Here is a 17,698-nt window from a genome sequence, read left to right as displayed (position 1 = left end):
TTGCATAATCATATTGTATAAGTGAATTTAAAATTAATTTATATATATTTACAGTATATGTATTATTATATATATTTGTGAGGTGCCCACAGAAAGGCTACATTTTTTCAGCAGGAGACACGGATATAAACACGGTGACAGTGTGCAACAGCGACAGCTGCACATGTTGATATATACATTTCGTTGAGCACATACCTTGTTTCTACCCACTATTGGTGTACTGTTAGATTTATAACCTTTTCAGTTCAATTGAAATCCATTTGTAGAATTTTGAAAACAGAATGAAACAGTAATAATGTCAAATCTTGTTATATTATACATTTTTACCCCAGTTTGAAAACCCCAGCTAAATATATATAAAATAAGTTAAATGTAATACATTATTACATATACATATACATATATATATATATATATATAATGATTTTAGTTTTGTAAATCGTAATCAGTACTAGATTACAGTTCAGAGGAAATCTACCCAACACTTGTGCTTTGTTGCAAAATATAAGCAAAATTGAAAGGCTTTCTTTAACAGCATTTAACCATGTAAGAGACATGGTTTAATGTATGGTGCATATGCTCATACACATTGAGCGATGCAATTTCAAATCCAGCTCGCAACATTTGGTTACGTTCGCACCGCAACTGAATTTGGCCCAAATGTTCTTTTTTTTTTCTCACTCACATGTGACGCAGATCTGTTAATTGGATAACTGTTAACTGTGTGAACAGTCACAAGCACTTTGAATCAGACATGTTCAGTTCCGATCTGGGCCACTTTCATATGTGGAAATAAATCGGATACGTATCTGATTTTTTCCGATGTGCCTTCAGTGTGAACAGCCATGTCAGATTTAATTTGATTTTTTTACATCAATCTAACAAAACATTTGCCACTTGTGCGCTTGATTTACCACGTGATATGCCTGTTATGGTTTAAAACCTTTACTTTAAATCATATATTTTCTTGTTAATGCATTCATTTCCTTTTGAGAAAAGAAAATTATAGGCTTCAACATTTGGGTTCAGCGGTTCGTTTGAATATATGCAGAGGTAGCACGGCTCTTTGCTCATGTCACTTGTATCGCAACGGTATCAAAATGCGAATGCAATTCAATGGAAATCTGAAATAATTACAGATAACAACTCTTACCTTACATATTGATGTTTTTCCTGCTGGCTCGCTCATAATATCACATTCTTGAATTTAAATGGTAATTCAATTCCAACATACGACTGCAAATGAATTTATTTAAAATTACTTTATCTCTTTTATCACTTGCTGATATTTTATTAGATTGTCGTGTCCTATTCGGGTAAAAAAAACCTGCTAATAACAATTTTAGGTTTAAGTTAATTCATTATACATATTAAAGGGGTCATGAAATGGAAAATACAATTTTCCTTGATATTTAGACATATAAGAGGTAACTGTACTTTAAAAACATACTGTAAATTTCAGAACTCAAAACTTCCTCCCCAGTCTTAAAAAGAGCATTTATAGTGCATTTATAGTGTTTGTGACATCATGAGAAATTGCTCAGTTGTATTTACACTCCCCATGTCATCGCTTCCTTGGCCCCGCCCACTGGCGCTCAGTTCATGACGTAAACAGAGAGGGAGCAAGACAGGCCTAGTGTTACCAACTATTCTTGAACACCAAAAGGGGACCCTTCTGGACTATTTTGAAGTTTTTGTGCATATAACATGCATTACACAGACGTCTTTGACCATTGTCATGTTTATCGTGCCGCTTTTAAAAGATGCGGTGTCAGTTAAAACTCAGAAAAGGAGACTCTGATTGGCTTCATTCAGCTGCTCTGCGTCTTGCTGTTCTTGCACCCATCTGCGCTATTTTTAGTTGTTGGTGTATGTAAACAAGCACTAGCTGGACGTCTTTGACCGTTTGGATGCGTTTCTGGTGATCTGCACCTTTTGCACTATGTGTGTGCATCATGTTTTACCATGCTACGGACTGTGTATGTGCAAATTTCAGCGTGGACTGCTTGTGAACCACTCATAATACGATTCAAGCTTTACAAAGGAACTGTTATTGAAGAATGGGGCAGTTTAAAACACTTGGACTTTGCTGCAAAACCGTGAGTAAATAGTTTAATTCATGAATATTTCATATGTCATGACTGTTTAATAGTTATGGTGCTGATGTGCTTGAGTGAAGTTAAAAATATTTGGATGCAATGTGTTGGATGTGTGTTATGTGTAAATGCTGACATTTAGTTTTAAAAGTTGTGGAGAGAGCTTGTTTATTCTCTTCTGACTGAGTTTCAAATATGGCTGAATTTGAGGGGTTGCATGATGTAAGCCAATCAGAACAGTGGGCGTTTACATTGAAGTTTAAAGGAGACGCTGAGGACAAAACAGAGCGTTTCAATCAGAGGACCAGAGACAGGGAGGAAAATTATCATTTAGTACTAAACTATGATAGTTTTTGTGCAAAATAACTTTACTGACATTATCAGTGGACCTCAGGAAAGATAATACAATTATTTAAAAAAAATGTCATGCATTTCATGACCCCTTTAATATAATGAACTTGGGTTTGTTATACTCATGCTCAGAGAGTGTTATACGCATGCAGGTCAGTTAATGAGTGTCAGCTGTTCAGACTTGTGTCTGATATGGGCTACATTTAAAATGTCGTGTGAACAAACTTACAAAAAAATCAGATTTGATCAGAAAATCAGATTTGGGCGTCATTCAGCTGCGGTGTGAACTTAGCCCTTCTGATCCTGTTCCCCCCTTATTTATTTTCCACTGTTGTGACTTCTATACTGTAGTTCTGTGATAAATTGCACCGACAACACAAGCTTTCATGGTTTGTTTGGACTGAGAGGTCCTTGTGCCACTGTATGGCAGTACAATGTACATAGATTTATAGTGCTTCATTGGCTCTTGGGAGCATGCAGTAGAATGTATTGAACCACCGGGAGCTCAATTTGAATGTTAATGAACGATGGAGGTAAATTCGGGAAGACATTATGCATTATTTTTCATAAATTTGTATTTTCACCAGGCAGGTCATGTTTTGTAATCCCCTCTTTGCACTAGATTAAGGAATTAAAATGGCAGTTCCTGCACAATGAAGAGTTTCACCCTTAATTACGATAGGATAAAGAGTCGCTTTTGAGAGTCCCCTAACAAAAATCCACCATCTTCCATCTTGCAGACATCTTTTTTGAGTGTATGTTGTATTTGGCCCCAAATCCTCTAAAAATACGATAAATTTGCTCTTCAAAACAAGATACTATGGTGTTTAGTTTGGATTATCCTGCAGCGGGACCATCTGGATGAGCTTTCAATCCATTTCCTGTGAAGAAAATAGAACCTCATTTCACATTCAAATGGAACTATTAGACTCATTTGTGAGGCGGCAGTCAATGGCCAGGGTTCTGTGGGGTAATGAAGCTAGAACGAATGCTATTTGAGAATAAAGCTTCACAGCAGCAGCAACTCTTGGGGCTCTAGATAAACACTGGTGTCTTTGTTTAGAAGAACAACGTAAGATGTTTGGCTGGGGTTTTATCTGCTGCTTGAATAATTGAGCTGAGACACCATAAAGTTCATTCGGTGAGCATCGCAGAGCTTATTTTGGTCAATCATCAGTCATTGTCTGTGGAGCAGATTGCGGTATTTCACTGGCTTTTTGTTAGGATTTATGAGGTGTCTGAAATAGCATTTTTAGACATAAGAAGGAAAACCCTGTTTTCCATTATACGGCCCCTTTTAAAAATATCTTAAAAATCTAATGTACATGTTAAATCTTTACAATTCTATTGCAGGTTAAGAAGATAAACAGGAACTTTCCAGTAAACCAGCAGGTAAGGAATCATCCAATCTGGATTGAATCCCAGTTGTAAATTGGACCTTAAAAGGATGGCAAAATGCCTGCAGAGACACAAATAAAGCCCTTAAAGAGTGAGTGACATGGTCAGCACACATGAATGAAGCCACACAGTGATGATTTGTGACACAGCTACCCTGCTTCCTGCCGCATGACACACTCACCCTGCAGATAGCCAAGAGTCAAGTTCACAAGACATTGAGATTCTCTGAATCGTATCATAATGGCGCACTCCTCACGAAACACGTAGACTGACAGAACATTGGCCGCTGTGTCCAATCTTAGTCTGCGACCCCCTACGCAGGGAGCTTGTTGTGACATTCCTAATGATCAAACTTTGAATGGGCTTAATTTATTGATGAAGGTTTGAATTGTTTATGCATAGCGAGAATTTTTTTTGTTTCTTTTGGCTGATTCTGCCCAGACTAATTAGTTGGAAATCAGAGTTCACTATGAAATTTCTGAAAATGAACACTTTCTGTCTCTCTGTTTTTTCTTCTTCTGTCTTTCAGATCATATATATGGGCTGGGTGGAAGAGAAAGAGCAAGATTCGGTTCAGGATCTAATGTACACACCAAAGTTTCTTGCCTTGAGGGGTTCGTCTCTCTTTAAATTCTCGGCACCTCCAGTGAGTTCAGCTTGATTTAATACATCAACAGCCTTTCACTTGCAATAGCTAATTTAATGTGATTATACAGTATATACATATATGTATATGCAATATGTATACTGTATATACAGTATATACTTACTATATATACAGTGTATACTGTATATGTGTGTATTTATACTATACTATATATATATATAGTGTGTGTGTGTGTGTGTGTGTGTGTGTTTATTTATACTATATATATATGTATATACTGTATATGTGTGTGTGTTCAGTATGTGTACAATATTTATTCTACAGTATGTACAATTTTTTTCTTGAAACAATCTAAAAAACAATTAATCTAACTACTGTTTTAACTTTATTTGAGCATCAGTTGTTAGCTATTTTACTTATCTGAAGAATTGTGGAATATTTCACCTAAAAATATACATCATTATTTCCTTTTTAAAAATGTTTTATCCAAAAATATTTTTTTCTGTGAAACACAAAAGGAGAATTTTGAAGATTCTTCATTCAACTCTTTTACATGCAGCTGCAGTTCATAGTCACCATGTCTGTCAAGCTCCAAAAGAGAAACCATAAAAAAGCTCCATAAAACCGTATTTACCATTTTAACTTGTTTGCTATATTCCAAGCCTTCTGAATCCATATGATAGCTTTGTGTGAATAACCGACTAAGATTTAAGTTGTTATTCACTAATAATTTTCCAAAATCTACAAAATCACATTTTGTCTCATTGACATCATCAGTCGTCATTGGTTCTCATGTGTCTTGTGTCCAGTCGTCATTGACATCAACCCAGATGCAATTATTGTCATGTTTGATTTGAAGATTTTAAGAGGATTAACAACTTCTGTTCGGTCAGATGTGGTCCACTCTTTTAAGATTCTTAAAAATGCTCTTGTTTTCCATGACAAAATAACAGCATATGGGTTAGGAATAATGCGAGGATGCGTAAATAATGTCAGAATATATTTTTGGGGGGTGAACTACTCCTGCAAAGAATAGTTGTTGTTTTTTTTCACCACTGAGCAGTTAACGTCCACATTATTTGCTTCTGTTATTATCAACTTTATGAAATCTGTTAATCCTTTCAGCTAAATCACTTAACCTGTGGCTCTAGCACCTCAATTCACTAACATCTAATCTCCATACGCAATCAGCAACTAACTTAAACACACCTCCATCATAATTCTGGGACATAATTTGGAATTAAACATGAAGGATAATCCTGGAAGTGTGTGATTGAATGGAAGCCTCACAAATGACTCATCATGAAATGATAAACAAAGGTCTTTAACACTTAGACTCCCCCCGTATTTTACATCCAATGGTACAGTCCTGATCAAATGACGAATTGCAGCACTTGGCAGTTGTAGTGGTTGGCACTTCATTAATTTATCTTGAAGAGATTGAGACATCAAAGAGCTTCATCCAGTCTGCTATTAATTGTAATTTGACTGCGGAGTTGGAAGAAGATGAAAAGTTTAGGATGCAAAAACGTATTATGGGATTCGCAGATGCACAATTGCATTTGAGAAATCTTACAACACTCAGCTGTTTGTCCAAAAGCTCTCTTAGGTTATTCCAGCTTGTGCAGGAGCTCTCTGCTCCTGGCAATAAACACTTGACATGCTGCCTTAGGGGCAAGGATTGGTTAGAAAAATGTGAGTCAGTGTCGGTTTTCAAAGCATTTTTGACATGAATCAAGTCATTTGCAGTTCACACATTAATTTAAAGCCAGTTCATGGAATAACCAAGTGTTAACTTGGTGAACGCTGCTGAAAAGACTAGCATTGCTGATCACTAGCATGTGCTCTGTCATGGGCTGTTACTGCCTTTAAGTGCACCTGGGAAGCTCCAACGTCTGATTTGGGCATTACTTATTATGACATGTATCATCAAAATATGGAAGTGGCCGAACTAAAGCAACTCAATCCACAATGAACAATTACAAAAGCTCTTTTTTTCTTCTTCTGTTCCACCACTGGATAAGCAAATTTGACTTTTAAACTATCTTTCTGATTTATTAGAATGATATTCCGGGTTCAACACAAGTTTAGCTCAGTCAACAGCCTTTGTGGCGTAATGTTGATCACCTTTTCTTTAAAAAAAATGCAAAAATCGAGGTTACAGTTGAGGCACTTACAATGGATGTGAATGTGGGCAATTTCTGGAGGGTTTAAAGGCAGAATTGTAAAGCTTATAATGTTCTAAAAGCACTTACATTCATTCTTCTGTCAAACTTGTGTTTTATTTAATCTGTATAGTTGTTTAAATCAATGCTTTCTCTGTCATTTGAGGGTTTTAGGGTTTATAGCATCACGTCGTCTATCGTTATGGCAACAAAGTTGTAAAACTGGGCATAACTTTACACAGAAAAGGTTATTAAGTGATTTTATTACACTAAAATCATTTTAACACCCATAATGTTTATGTCTTGTGGCTATACTTTTGAATCAGTGAGTATTTTAACGTTTATGGATTGGATCCATTCACTTCCATTGTAAGTGCCTCACTGGAACTTATATATATATTTTTTTTTAATTGAAATTATTTTTTGTGGTAATCAACATTATGCCACAAATGCTGCTAACTGAGCTTAACTATTGAACGTGGAATATTTCTTAAATAATTAAGAATGAATAATTACCCTTCACTACTGAAACAGTATTGTTTGCCATGTTGAATATTGTAGCTTATGTTGTAACTCTGCTGTGTTGTAGCTTTTGGGTCATCCCAACTCTTGGGAATGATACTTGGTATTGATCGACCATTATGTTGTTTTACATTTTTTTTTTTTTTTGGCAGATGATGAAATCTAGAGATCAGGGTGGCAGATAGGCCGATATAAAACTACAATAATACTGATTCTGTCTCCCATCTAAAATGCACAGAAATCTTATATTTTTAAAAGGATATATTTTCTTTTTTTAATAATTTTTTTTGTCTGAATTTAGTAAATATTTTGTAAAAAATGGTAATTTAATTAAATTCACATTTACATCTCATATGGCTCCTTCACATACAAGCAGGTGATTCTCAATGCCATTGTGGTGTATTCTGGTAAATAGGAAAATGTATCGCCCGATGCTGATACTTTAAAGGGAGAGTTCACCCAAAAATGAAAATTATCTCATTTACTCACTCTCATGCCTTCCCGGATGTGTATGACTTACTTTCTTCTACAGTATACAAGATTTTTAGAAGAATATCTCAGCTCTGTAGGTCCATTCAGTGCAAGTGAATGGTGATCAGACCTTTGTAGCTCCAAAAATCACAAAGGAAACATAGAAGTAATCCATAAGACTCCAGTGGTTAAATCCATATCTTCAGAAGTGATATGATTGGTGTCGGTAAGAAACAGATGAAAATGTAAGTCCTTTTTTCACTTTTACATCTTAAAGTCAGTTTAATGGTTAAGATTAATCTTAAACATTGTTCTGATTCTCACCCACACCTATCATATTGCTTCTGAAGATTTAGATTCAACCACTGGAGTCTTATGTTTCCTTTATGTGATTTTTGGAGCTACAAAGGTTTGATCACCATTCACTTGCATTGTGTTGACCTACAGAGCTGAGATATTCTTCTAAATATCTTCATTTGTGTTGTGCAGAAGAAAGAAAGCCTTACACATCTGGGATGGTATGAGCGTGAGTAAATGCTGACAGAATTTTTACTTTTGGGTGAACTTAAGAATACCAACTATTGGCCGTTTTTCCACCTTGGTGATATATCGGTCAACCACTAATAGTTGGGTCTTCCAAATTATTTATGAAGTTCCCAGTCATAACTATGATTTGAGGAGGCATTCATGTGCTACTTCCTAGTCATTAACTGGTATTCATGATAAAATTCCGATATCATGTCAAGGGAGCTTTAGCTGGTCTTTTCAGCAAGGAATAGTTGATGAATGGTCAATGAATAGAAGAAATTGATGCACTGCTGCCAAACACTATATCCGTTTGTCTTTTTCCATGCCTCAAGGAGGTATTTTGATGATCTCTCAATGTCCATGTCAGTGCATCTGTTTATTCTAGCACAGTTTTTGACTGGTATCCTGACATTTCAAAAGTCTGCAGTGAGGTACTTGAGTCTGAACAGTAAACACTCCGGAGTTCCCAATCCATCTTCACTGGCCTTTGGGTATTAAAGGTTACTGCCGATTCTGTGCGTGACTCATTCTTGTTTACAAGTTCTCTCAAGTTTTTCGTTTTCATCTTTGAGCAGAACATTGTTTACCTCATGTAGCATTTGTTTCATCCCTTTAGGGACACGACCCAGACCTAATTTTGTGTTCACTGACGTTCTGTCTGTGACTTTTTGGGGACTGACGGTAATCTCAACTCCTTTAGGTCACCACCTGGGACTGGACCAGAGCGGAGAAGAGCTTTACTGTCTATGAGATCATGTTTAAGATTCTTAAGGTATGAGTTAAAGTACTTGAAACATCTGTAGCAAGCAACCCTTACCAAAAGTACTGTGGTGGTACCATATTTCAGTGATTGTGTCAGATGCTAACCTATGCTTCAAAATATACCATGGTTCTTGTTTTGTGATGTTTGTCTTGCATGTTTAATTGATGAAAGACATCGCTATTACTATTGCTCATAATTATGGTTACGGATTTGAAGGAAGCTCTAACCCAGAGTATTAAACTTTGGCATATGACTCGTCCCGCACTGCTTGTACTACAGACATGAATGAGACCCTAAAAATGTGTAGCTTGTTTAGGTGAAGTGTGCAATTTTTTTTATACAGTCAGAGATTTTTTTGGGCAATTTTTGCCTGCCGATCTATAAAACAGCCGAAAATATCCCATAGACTTACACTGAAGCTGGAACCTGGGCCATATTTAGGGACAAGAATATAATTAAGACTGCAACAGTGTTGGGGAGTAGTTAAATAAAACTAGTGACACTACTAAGTTAACTAAATTTTTCCGTTGTGTGACAGTGGTTAAGCTATTTTCACAATAGTGTAGCTTTTCCAGTAACATGTTACATTTTCCAACGAGTAGCATTGTAGCATCACAAAACACTATATTTGTCACATTGGATTGCGAATGCAGCAATGGAGCCGAGGGAGTAATCAAATTCGCTCATGTAGACTGTCCTCTCTCTAATGTAGAGCTGGGAAAAAAAAAAAATTATAATAATTCATAACGGTTTGGAACAACATGAGGGTGAGTAAATGATGACACAATTGTTATTTTTGGGCGAACTATCCCTTGAAGGAAACTTGTATTTCAACTTAATATATTATTTCCTTCAGGACAATGAGCTAGTAGACAAACGAAAGCACTGCTTCAGCGTTCAGACGGACTCAGGAGAGGACATCTTCTTCAGCGTGGAGCTCGAATGTGAGCTGCTTCATTGGGAGAAAGCATTTCAGATGGCAACATTCTTTGAAGTGGAGCGAATACAGGTACTGAAACCCCCAGCGTCTGCTTCACTTAACTTCATTCAAACTCAGCATAATTAAGTTTGACTCAGAGGAACTAAATGAAACACAGTGAAATAAAATGAATGTGAGTGAAATCTAATCAGAATCGGCGAAATGAAATGAAGGAATGTCAGTGGAGATTTTAAGGATAGCTTGCTTCTGCACATGTCTTTTTGGCACGGTGAACGGAAACGGCACAGATCAGATTGTGGCAAATAAAACTGCACCTGCCAGACAATGTTGGCTGCCATCTGTACGGAACAACCTCCGAGTGATGTGGGCCGTGCCAGTGAGAGTTTAAATCTGATTTGTGATTTAGTACTTGCTTAGAGAAAGAAACACATTGTTCATTACCACACTTTTGTTTTGAGACATTAGTGTTGTTGTAATTGTAGATTTAAAGCTGAAGCAAAGCAATCCACATGGCATAGGTGAAACTGGGGCTAGTTGTCACTTTGGGAAGTTGTCACATGGGCTAGATTTCACTTCCTTTAAGGTTTTGAGTCAAAAGTCGGATTACGCAAACATATGTTTTCTGTAGCAGTGGTTATCTATGTCGATTTTTAAACTCCTAGTTCATAACTGTCTGAAATTAGAATGTTTTTTGTGAATTCTATGCTCCAAACTTCGTCATATCATCATATTTTTACTATAGTTGTTGGGTAAAAGATAGAACACAATAAAAACACACTAGCATACATTCAGGCATGGGTCTGTTGTGGGCCCAAAGTTATTAATTGGTCCTACATGTAACAAAGGCCCTAAATGTAGTAACTTGTGGTCCTTAATGTAATAAATGGCCCTAAATTAAACAAAGGCCCTGAATGTAATAAAAACGTGGTCCTAAATGTAATAAAGTCCCTAAATGTAATAAACATTTGGTTCTAAATGTAATAAAGGCCCTAAGTGTATTATCTATTGGTCCTAAATGTAATATAGGCCCTAAATGTAATATTATTGGTCCTAAATTGAATAACTGCCCTAAATGTAATAAAGACCTTAAGTGTAATAACTATTGATCATAAATATAATAACTGCACTAAATGTAGTATCTATTGGCCCTAAATGTAATACAAATGTGGTTCTAAATGTAATAAATGCCATAAATGTAATAACTATTGGTTCAAAATGTAATAAAGGCCCTAGATGTAATAATGGTCCTACATGTAATAAAGTTATAATAAATGTAATAAAGACCTAGAATGTAATAATTTGTGGTCCTAAATGTAATGATGAATATATATATATATATATATATATATATATATATATATATATATATATATATATATATATATATATATATATATATATTTTTTTTTTTTTTTTTGTTTTTACATTTTAGACCAATTAACCATTTATCAGTTATAGTGTTTACAGCTCCAACTGGCCATTTATTAATGAATGACTAGTGGGATGATCATTGTGGTGATTAATGATCAGTGCACTTTATAAATGTGAACATTTTATCATTAAAAATGTATTGTTTAAAAATATATAACCCCATATATTTATCCCATTAAAATGATAAAGAACTTCTTTAATGAAGACCTTTTGCCATTAAATCATACTGAACTGAATGCAAATAAATGACTGCTCCATTTACCTTAATCAACTATACTTACATCATGTTACTAACTATCATCAGCCTAAAAAAAACAAGTGCATATCTACATATAATAATATTTGCAAACACAAACTATAAACTACCTAAAATTGAACAATCACCCTCCTGGCATACAATAAGCACCAAATATTATCACATTTAAGGGCCTTTATTACGTTCATGACCAATAGTTATTACATTCAGGACCAATTATTATATGTATCTCCTCTTCATATGTTACTTTTCAAATTTTGCTGTTTCATGAATTGTTTCGTGCGTCATATTTATTCTAATGTTTACATTTTTGCTCAAAAGCCTTTAAAACCTTTGTAATACGTAATTTACCCAATATGCCCAATTAACTGTATCTTTCTTTATAAGCAATGTTGGTGCAAATGTTCAGAAGCTGTTTTGAAGTCTAGACTTTAAGGTATGTGTCACTACAGAAATTGGCTTTCAAAAATAAACCTACCCTGAGAAATATTCACCAGAGTAAAAAGACTGAAAACTCTCCCAGGTCTTCCCTATATTTGTGAATCAGATCTGATTATGTTTATTTCAAGTACATTACACTATGCATATTTCAAGAACAGCATGCATATACATAACAGCAGGATATTCCATATAGATGAATTTAGCTAAATGAAACCTGGACAATGTTCTGCTGAAGAATATTTAAACTGTTCCACATTAATAGGCAACAGGGTAGTACAAATAAAATCGCTGCCAATTTGTCCCACTAAACCAAACAAATGCGGCAAAATCCTGACCATGGTTTGTGCCAAAACATTGCTTCTGTTTATTTTTCTCCCCAAAATAATTATGTACAACGCTTAATTTCCTGATTAAACACTTAAGAGATGTAGATGTTTGTTTCTGCTAATTTGCCTCTTGTCTTATTGACGCTGCCAAGTGTTTCCTGTTTCAGTGTAAAACATACGCTTGCATTGTGGACAGCCATCTCATGGGACTCACCATCGATTTCAGCATGGGGTTTGTGTGTTTCGACGCTGCGTCAAAGGTGAGCCAAGCCAATAGTTGACTTAAAAAAAATTATAACAACAGAAAATCATATTTGGGTACATTTTCACAAAAACCTGTCAAGAATTTTTATTTCACTCCAAAAAAAAAAAAAAAAAAAAATAATAATAATAATAATAATATATATATATATATATATATATATATATATATATATATATATATATATATACAGGTGCATCTCAATAAATTAGAATGTCGTGGAAAATTTCATTTATTTCAGTAATTCAACTCAAACTGTGAAACTCGTGTATTAAATAAATTCAATGCACACAGACTGAAGTAGTTTAAGTCTTTGGTTCTTTTAATTGTGATGATTTTGGCTCACATTTAACAAAAACCCACCAATTCACTATCTCAAAAAATTAGAATATGGTGACATGCCAATCAGCTAATCAACTCAAAACACCTGCAAAGGTTTCCTGAGCCTTCAAAATGGTCTCTCAGTTTGGTTCACTAGGCTACACAATCATGGGGAAGACTGCTGATCTGACAGTTGTCCAGAAGACAATCACTGACACCCTTCACAAGGAGGGTAAGCCACAAACATTCATTGCCAAAGAAGCTGGCTGTTCACAGAGTGCTGTATCCAAGCATGTTAACAGAAAGTTGAGTGGAAGGAAAAAGTGTGGAAGAAAAAGATGCACAACCAACCGAGAGAACCGCAGCCTTATGATTGTCAAGCAAAATCGATTCAAGAATTTGGGTGAACTTCACAAGGAATGGACTGAGGCTGGGGTCAAGGCATCAAGAGCCACCACACACAGACGTGTCAAGGAATTTGGCTACAGTTGTTGTATTCCTCTTGTTAAGCCACTCCTGAACCACAGACAACGTCAGAGGCGTCTTACCTGGGCTAAGGAGAAGAAGAACTGGACTGTTGCCCAGTGGTCCAAAGTCCTCTTTTCAGATGAGAGCAAGTTTTGTATTTCATTTTGAAACCAAGGTCCTAGAGTCTGGAGGAAGGGTGGAGAAGATCATAGCCCAAGTTGCTTGAAGTCCAGTGTTAAGTTTCCACAGTCTGTGATGATTTGGGGTGCAATGTCATCTGCTGGTGTTGGTCCATTGTGTTTTTTGAAAACCAAAGTCACTGCACCCGTTTACCAAGAAATTTTGGAGCACTTCATGCTTCCTTCTGCTGACCAGCTTTTTAAAGATGCTGATTTCATTTTCCAGCAGGATTTGGCACCTGCCCACACTGCCAAAAGCACCAAAAGTTGGTTAAATGACCATGGTGTTGGTGTGCTTGACTGGCCAGCAAACTCACCAGACCTGAACCCCATAGAGAATCTATGGGGTATTGTCAAGAGGAAAATGAGAAACAAGAGACCAAAAATGCAGATGAGCTGAAGGCCACTGTCAAAGAAACCTGGGCTTCCATACCACCTCAGCAGTGCCACAAACTGATCACCTCCATGCCACGCCAAATTGAGGCAGTAATTAAAGCAACAGGAGCCCCTACCAAGTATTGAGTACATATACAGTAAATGAACATACTTTCCAGAAGGCCAACAATTCACTAAAAATGTTTTTTTTTATTGGTCTTATGATGTATTCTAATTTTTTGAGATAGTGAATTGGTGGGTTTTTGTTAAATGTGAGCCAAAATCATCACAATTAAAAGAACCAAAGACTTAAACTACTTCAGTCTGTGTGCATTGAATTTATTTAATACACGAGTTTCACAATTTGAGTTGAATTACTGAAATAAATGAACTTTTGCATGACATTCTAATTTATTGAGATGCACCTGTATATATATATATATATATATATATATATATATATATATATATATATATATATATATATATATATATTGCTCAAAGAAAATAAAGCCTATTTTTTGTATTTTATATTTTCATGAACAATAAAGTTTTAAATTTGTGACATTTTACTATATTTTTAAGTTAATTAAACATTTTTTAATTGTTTTACTTAAATTGTAAAAAGTGTTTACATCATGGTAATATTTGTTGTAGTGCCTTTAATTTTTGCTAAATGAAATAATGAAAACATTTACTATTCTTTATAATTACAGTTATTTACTGTTTTACATCAATGTGAATCTAATGAGATTATCTTTGAGGATAATGGGGATTACAAAAAAACTCAAAAGGCTCAAATGTCATGAAAACATTTTCAAAATTAAAACATTTATAAATATAAAAAGTGTTCTATCAGAATATTGAGACAGTGAATTTTATTTTAGCCAGTGCCAGTGGGAATATTTTTATACATCCATAATGTTTTCTCAGATCTGAGTAATAACATTCAATCACTTTTTCTTATTTGTAGAGTTATAAATAATCATAATTTAAACCTCGTTGTAGGCGGTGCTGTGGCGATATAAATTCTCTCAGCTTAAAGGATCATCAGATGACGGCAAGAGTAAAATCAAATTTCTGTTCCAGAATCAGGATACAAAACTTATTGAAGCGAAGGTAACTCTTTTTCTTTTTTACATTTTGTTTTCACACTGGGCTTTATAGCATTTTATTGTACTTAGTACAATATGAAAAATGGAAACATGTTTTCATCCTTTTCGGTATGTACTACATTCCTTTATGAGTTTATGCAATACTGCCAGGAATGCTTATATCATACTTTGTATAGCAACCTTGGTAATTCCTAACAACCTACAAAAAATAAAAAAACATCACAACCTTGCCACAGGAAAATAAATGTTTTATGAAGCAGGTAAAAAGAAAAGCTAGTTAGGTAGATTTTAAGGGATTTAGAATCACATTTGATTATTTCTTACCCTGTAGGCCAGTGTCAAAAATTAACAATGATATTAAGGGACAATATTTCCCACCTGGAATTGATTTTCAGGGGCATTTATTTTTCTCTGTATGTTGTTTTTTTTTTCTATCAATATACAAACACACAATGTGTTATCCATTTATGGGAACTATTTCAGTTAATTACATTACATAATAAAATTATAATAATTTATCATATAAAAATAAATTATATAAATAATAATAAAATATTACAGTAAAAAAAAATCCTTTGATTTTATTCAATTATTATTATTATTATTATTTTTATAAATAATAAATATGAGTACATTCTCAATCTTAGCAAGATTATTGCTGTTAATAACAAAATAAAATCAATATGAAATAGAAAAGTAGCAGTGAATAATTCACAACACAATAAACATACATGTTTAATAATTGTCTGGCCCCTGTTAGATGTGTTTATCAGATACACACAAATTAGAATGTGATGCTTTCCAGATGAAACGCTCAGATATGTTGGAAATGTACATGTGCCATCTGGATACAGATTCACTTAAGTCATGAATATTTCTTGGTTTGCATGTCTACATGTGACGTCCAGGAACTGGAGTTCTCCAACCTCTTTGCGGTTCTCCACTGCATCCATGCGTTCTTCGCTGCCAAGGTGGCTTGTTTGGATCCCATGTTTGTCAGCAGCCATAACGCTGCCATGGCTCCAGTGGTCTCCTCAGCGCCCACAATAACGGCCACATCACAGATATCAAAAGTAAAGTACACGAGCTGACAGACTCTTGCGTCAGATTCACTCCTCCCAGACAGTCAAATGGTAAGAGGGGAACTATCCCAAAAAAACAATGAACAAATGATGGATTTCCAATTTGCAAAGCAAAAAGACAATTCAAGTAAACATTTACAACCTCTGTATGCTGTCATCTGGATGAGAAACAGACTCAGATATTAGCCATGATGCGATTGAGCTGGAATATGAATTTCTGATTTATGAGTTATATTGAAGTTTCTAATTGAAGGAAACCACATGGTTACAATATTAAAATGGACCTCACCTCCCTTTCAGCTACAGATACTGGGACATTAGACAGTTAGACTCCTCCCTTTTGATATTGCAGTATATCTGTTTGCATTAAAATGATATTAACACTTCTTTACGTGTATACTTTTAGAATATTATTTAATTCGGTTATCGATTGGAATGAACTTCTTGTGAAACTGCCATGGAGTGCCACCATAAATGTTATTGAAACTTCTGTTAATATTCTTAACTTTTGTAAAATAGCTATTTAGTTTATGAGAGTAACACCAGATGCCATATTTGTACAATAAACACACCAGAAATGAATCTTTCAGAATGTCCATCTGTAACTAATGTATTGCCTAAGTATTGTATTGGCAGACTATAGCATATTTTCTTTCCTGGTGGTTTTTGATTTTAAAACGTACAAAAACACTACTATTAACGTTGAATCCTGTCTTACTACCCAGACAAACAACAGACTGGAGAACGGGTGATTGTTATTTTCATATTGTTCCTATTTTGATACTTTTAAGTCCTATATTGAAGGTCGAATCTTGAAATGGAATATGAAGAACTTGGGTTTGATGAATGGAAGTGTATGATGTGAACTTTCTCAAGTGGGGAAAAAAAAGTACTTGCTAATAAATGAAATGATTGCCTTTATTTATTTATTTTTTATGTCCCTCTTGCCTATCTAAGAAAAATATAAACTATAAATATAAAATATAAAAAGACTATCCTGTTAACCCGTTAAAGTCAACATGAAATAAAAACTGACCATATTTACACCATATATATACATTATATATACAGTTGTGCTCAAAAGTTTGCATACCCTGGCAGAAATTGTGAAATTTTGGCATTGATTTTGAAAATATGACTGATCATGCAAAAAAACTGTCTTTTATTTAAGGATAGTGATCATATGAAGCCATTTATTATCACATAGTTGTTTGGCTTCTTTTTAAATCATAATGGTAACAGAAATCACCCAAATGGCCCTGATCAAAAGTTTACATACCCTTGAATGTTTGGCCTTGTTACAGACACACAAGGTGACACACACAGGTTTAAATGGCAATTAAAGTTTAATTTCCCACACCTGTGGCTTTTTAAATTGCAGTTAGTGTCTGTGTATAAATAGTCAATGAGTTTGTTAGCTCTCACGTGGATGCACTAGATACAGAGCCATGGGGAGCAGAAAAGAACTGTCAAAAGACTTGCGTAACAAGGTAATGGAACTTTATAAAGATGGAAAAGGATATAAAAAGATATCCAAAGCCTTGAAAATGCCAGTCAGTACTGTTCAATCACTTATTAAGAAGTGGAAAATTCGGGGATCT

The 17,698-nt window shown here is 34.8% G+C and overlaps 1 protein-coding gene across 5 annotated transcripts in view; it reads left to right on the top strand.

Annotated features, from left to right (window-relative positions):
- LOC127434118 (gamma-1-syntrophin-like) overlaps positions 1–17,114 on the top strand; it is a 54,826-nt gene extending 37,712 nt beyond the window's left edge. For 4 of the 5 annotated variants that reach the window (XM_051686611.1, XM_051686613.1, XM_051686615.1 and 1 more), the window contains 7 exons: positions 3,801–3,839; positions 4,375–4,491; positions 8,839–8,910; positions 9,758–9,910; positions 12,463–12,555; positions 14,909–15,019; positions 15,924–17,113. In XM_051686611.1, the coding sequence (XP_051542571.1) occupies positions 3,801–3,839; positions 4,375–4,491; positions 8,839–8,910; positions 9,758–9,910; positions 12,463–12,555; positions 14,909–15,019; positions 15,924–16,106 (768 nt within the window). In that variant the 3' untranslated portion in view covers positions 16,107–17,113. Of the gene's footprint in view, positions 1–3,800; positions 3,840–4,374; positions 4,492–8,838; positions 8,911–9,757; positions 9,911–12,462; positions 12,556–14,908; positions 15,020–15,923 lie in introns of all 5 variants that reach the window. The other variant, XM_051686616.1, reaches the window with a different exon arrangement.
- Positions 17,115–17,698: the final 584 nt, after the last annotated feature.

Source organism: Myxocyprinus asiaticus, chromosome 44, assembly GCF_019703515.2.
Source record: "Myxocyprinus asiaticus isolate MX2 ecotype Aquarium Trade chromosome 44, UBuf_Myxa_2, whole genome shotgun sequence".
Taxonomy (NCBI): Eukaryota; Metazoa; Chordata; class Actinopteri; order Cypriniformes; family Catostomidae; genus Myxocyprinus; species Myxocyprinus asiaticus.
The sequence above is the reverse complement of the archived record's forward strand: the minus strand, read 5'-3'. Positions and strand labels throughout refer to the sequence as shown.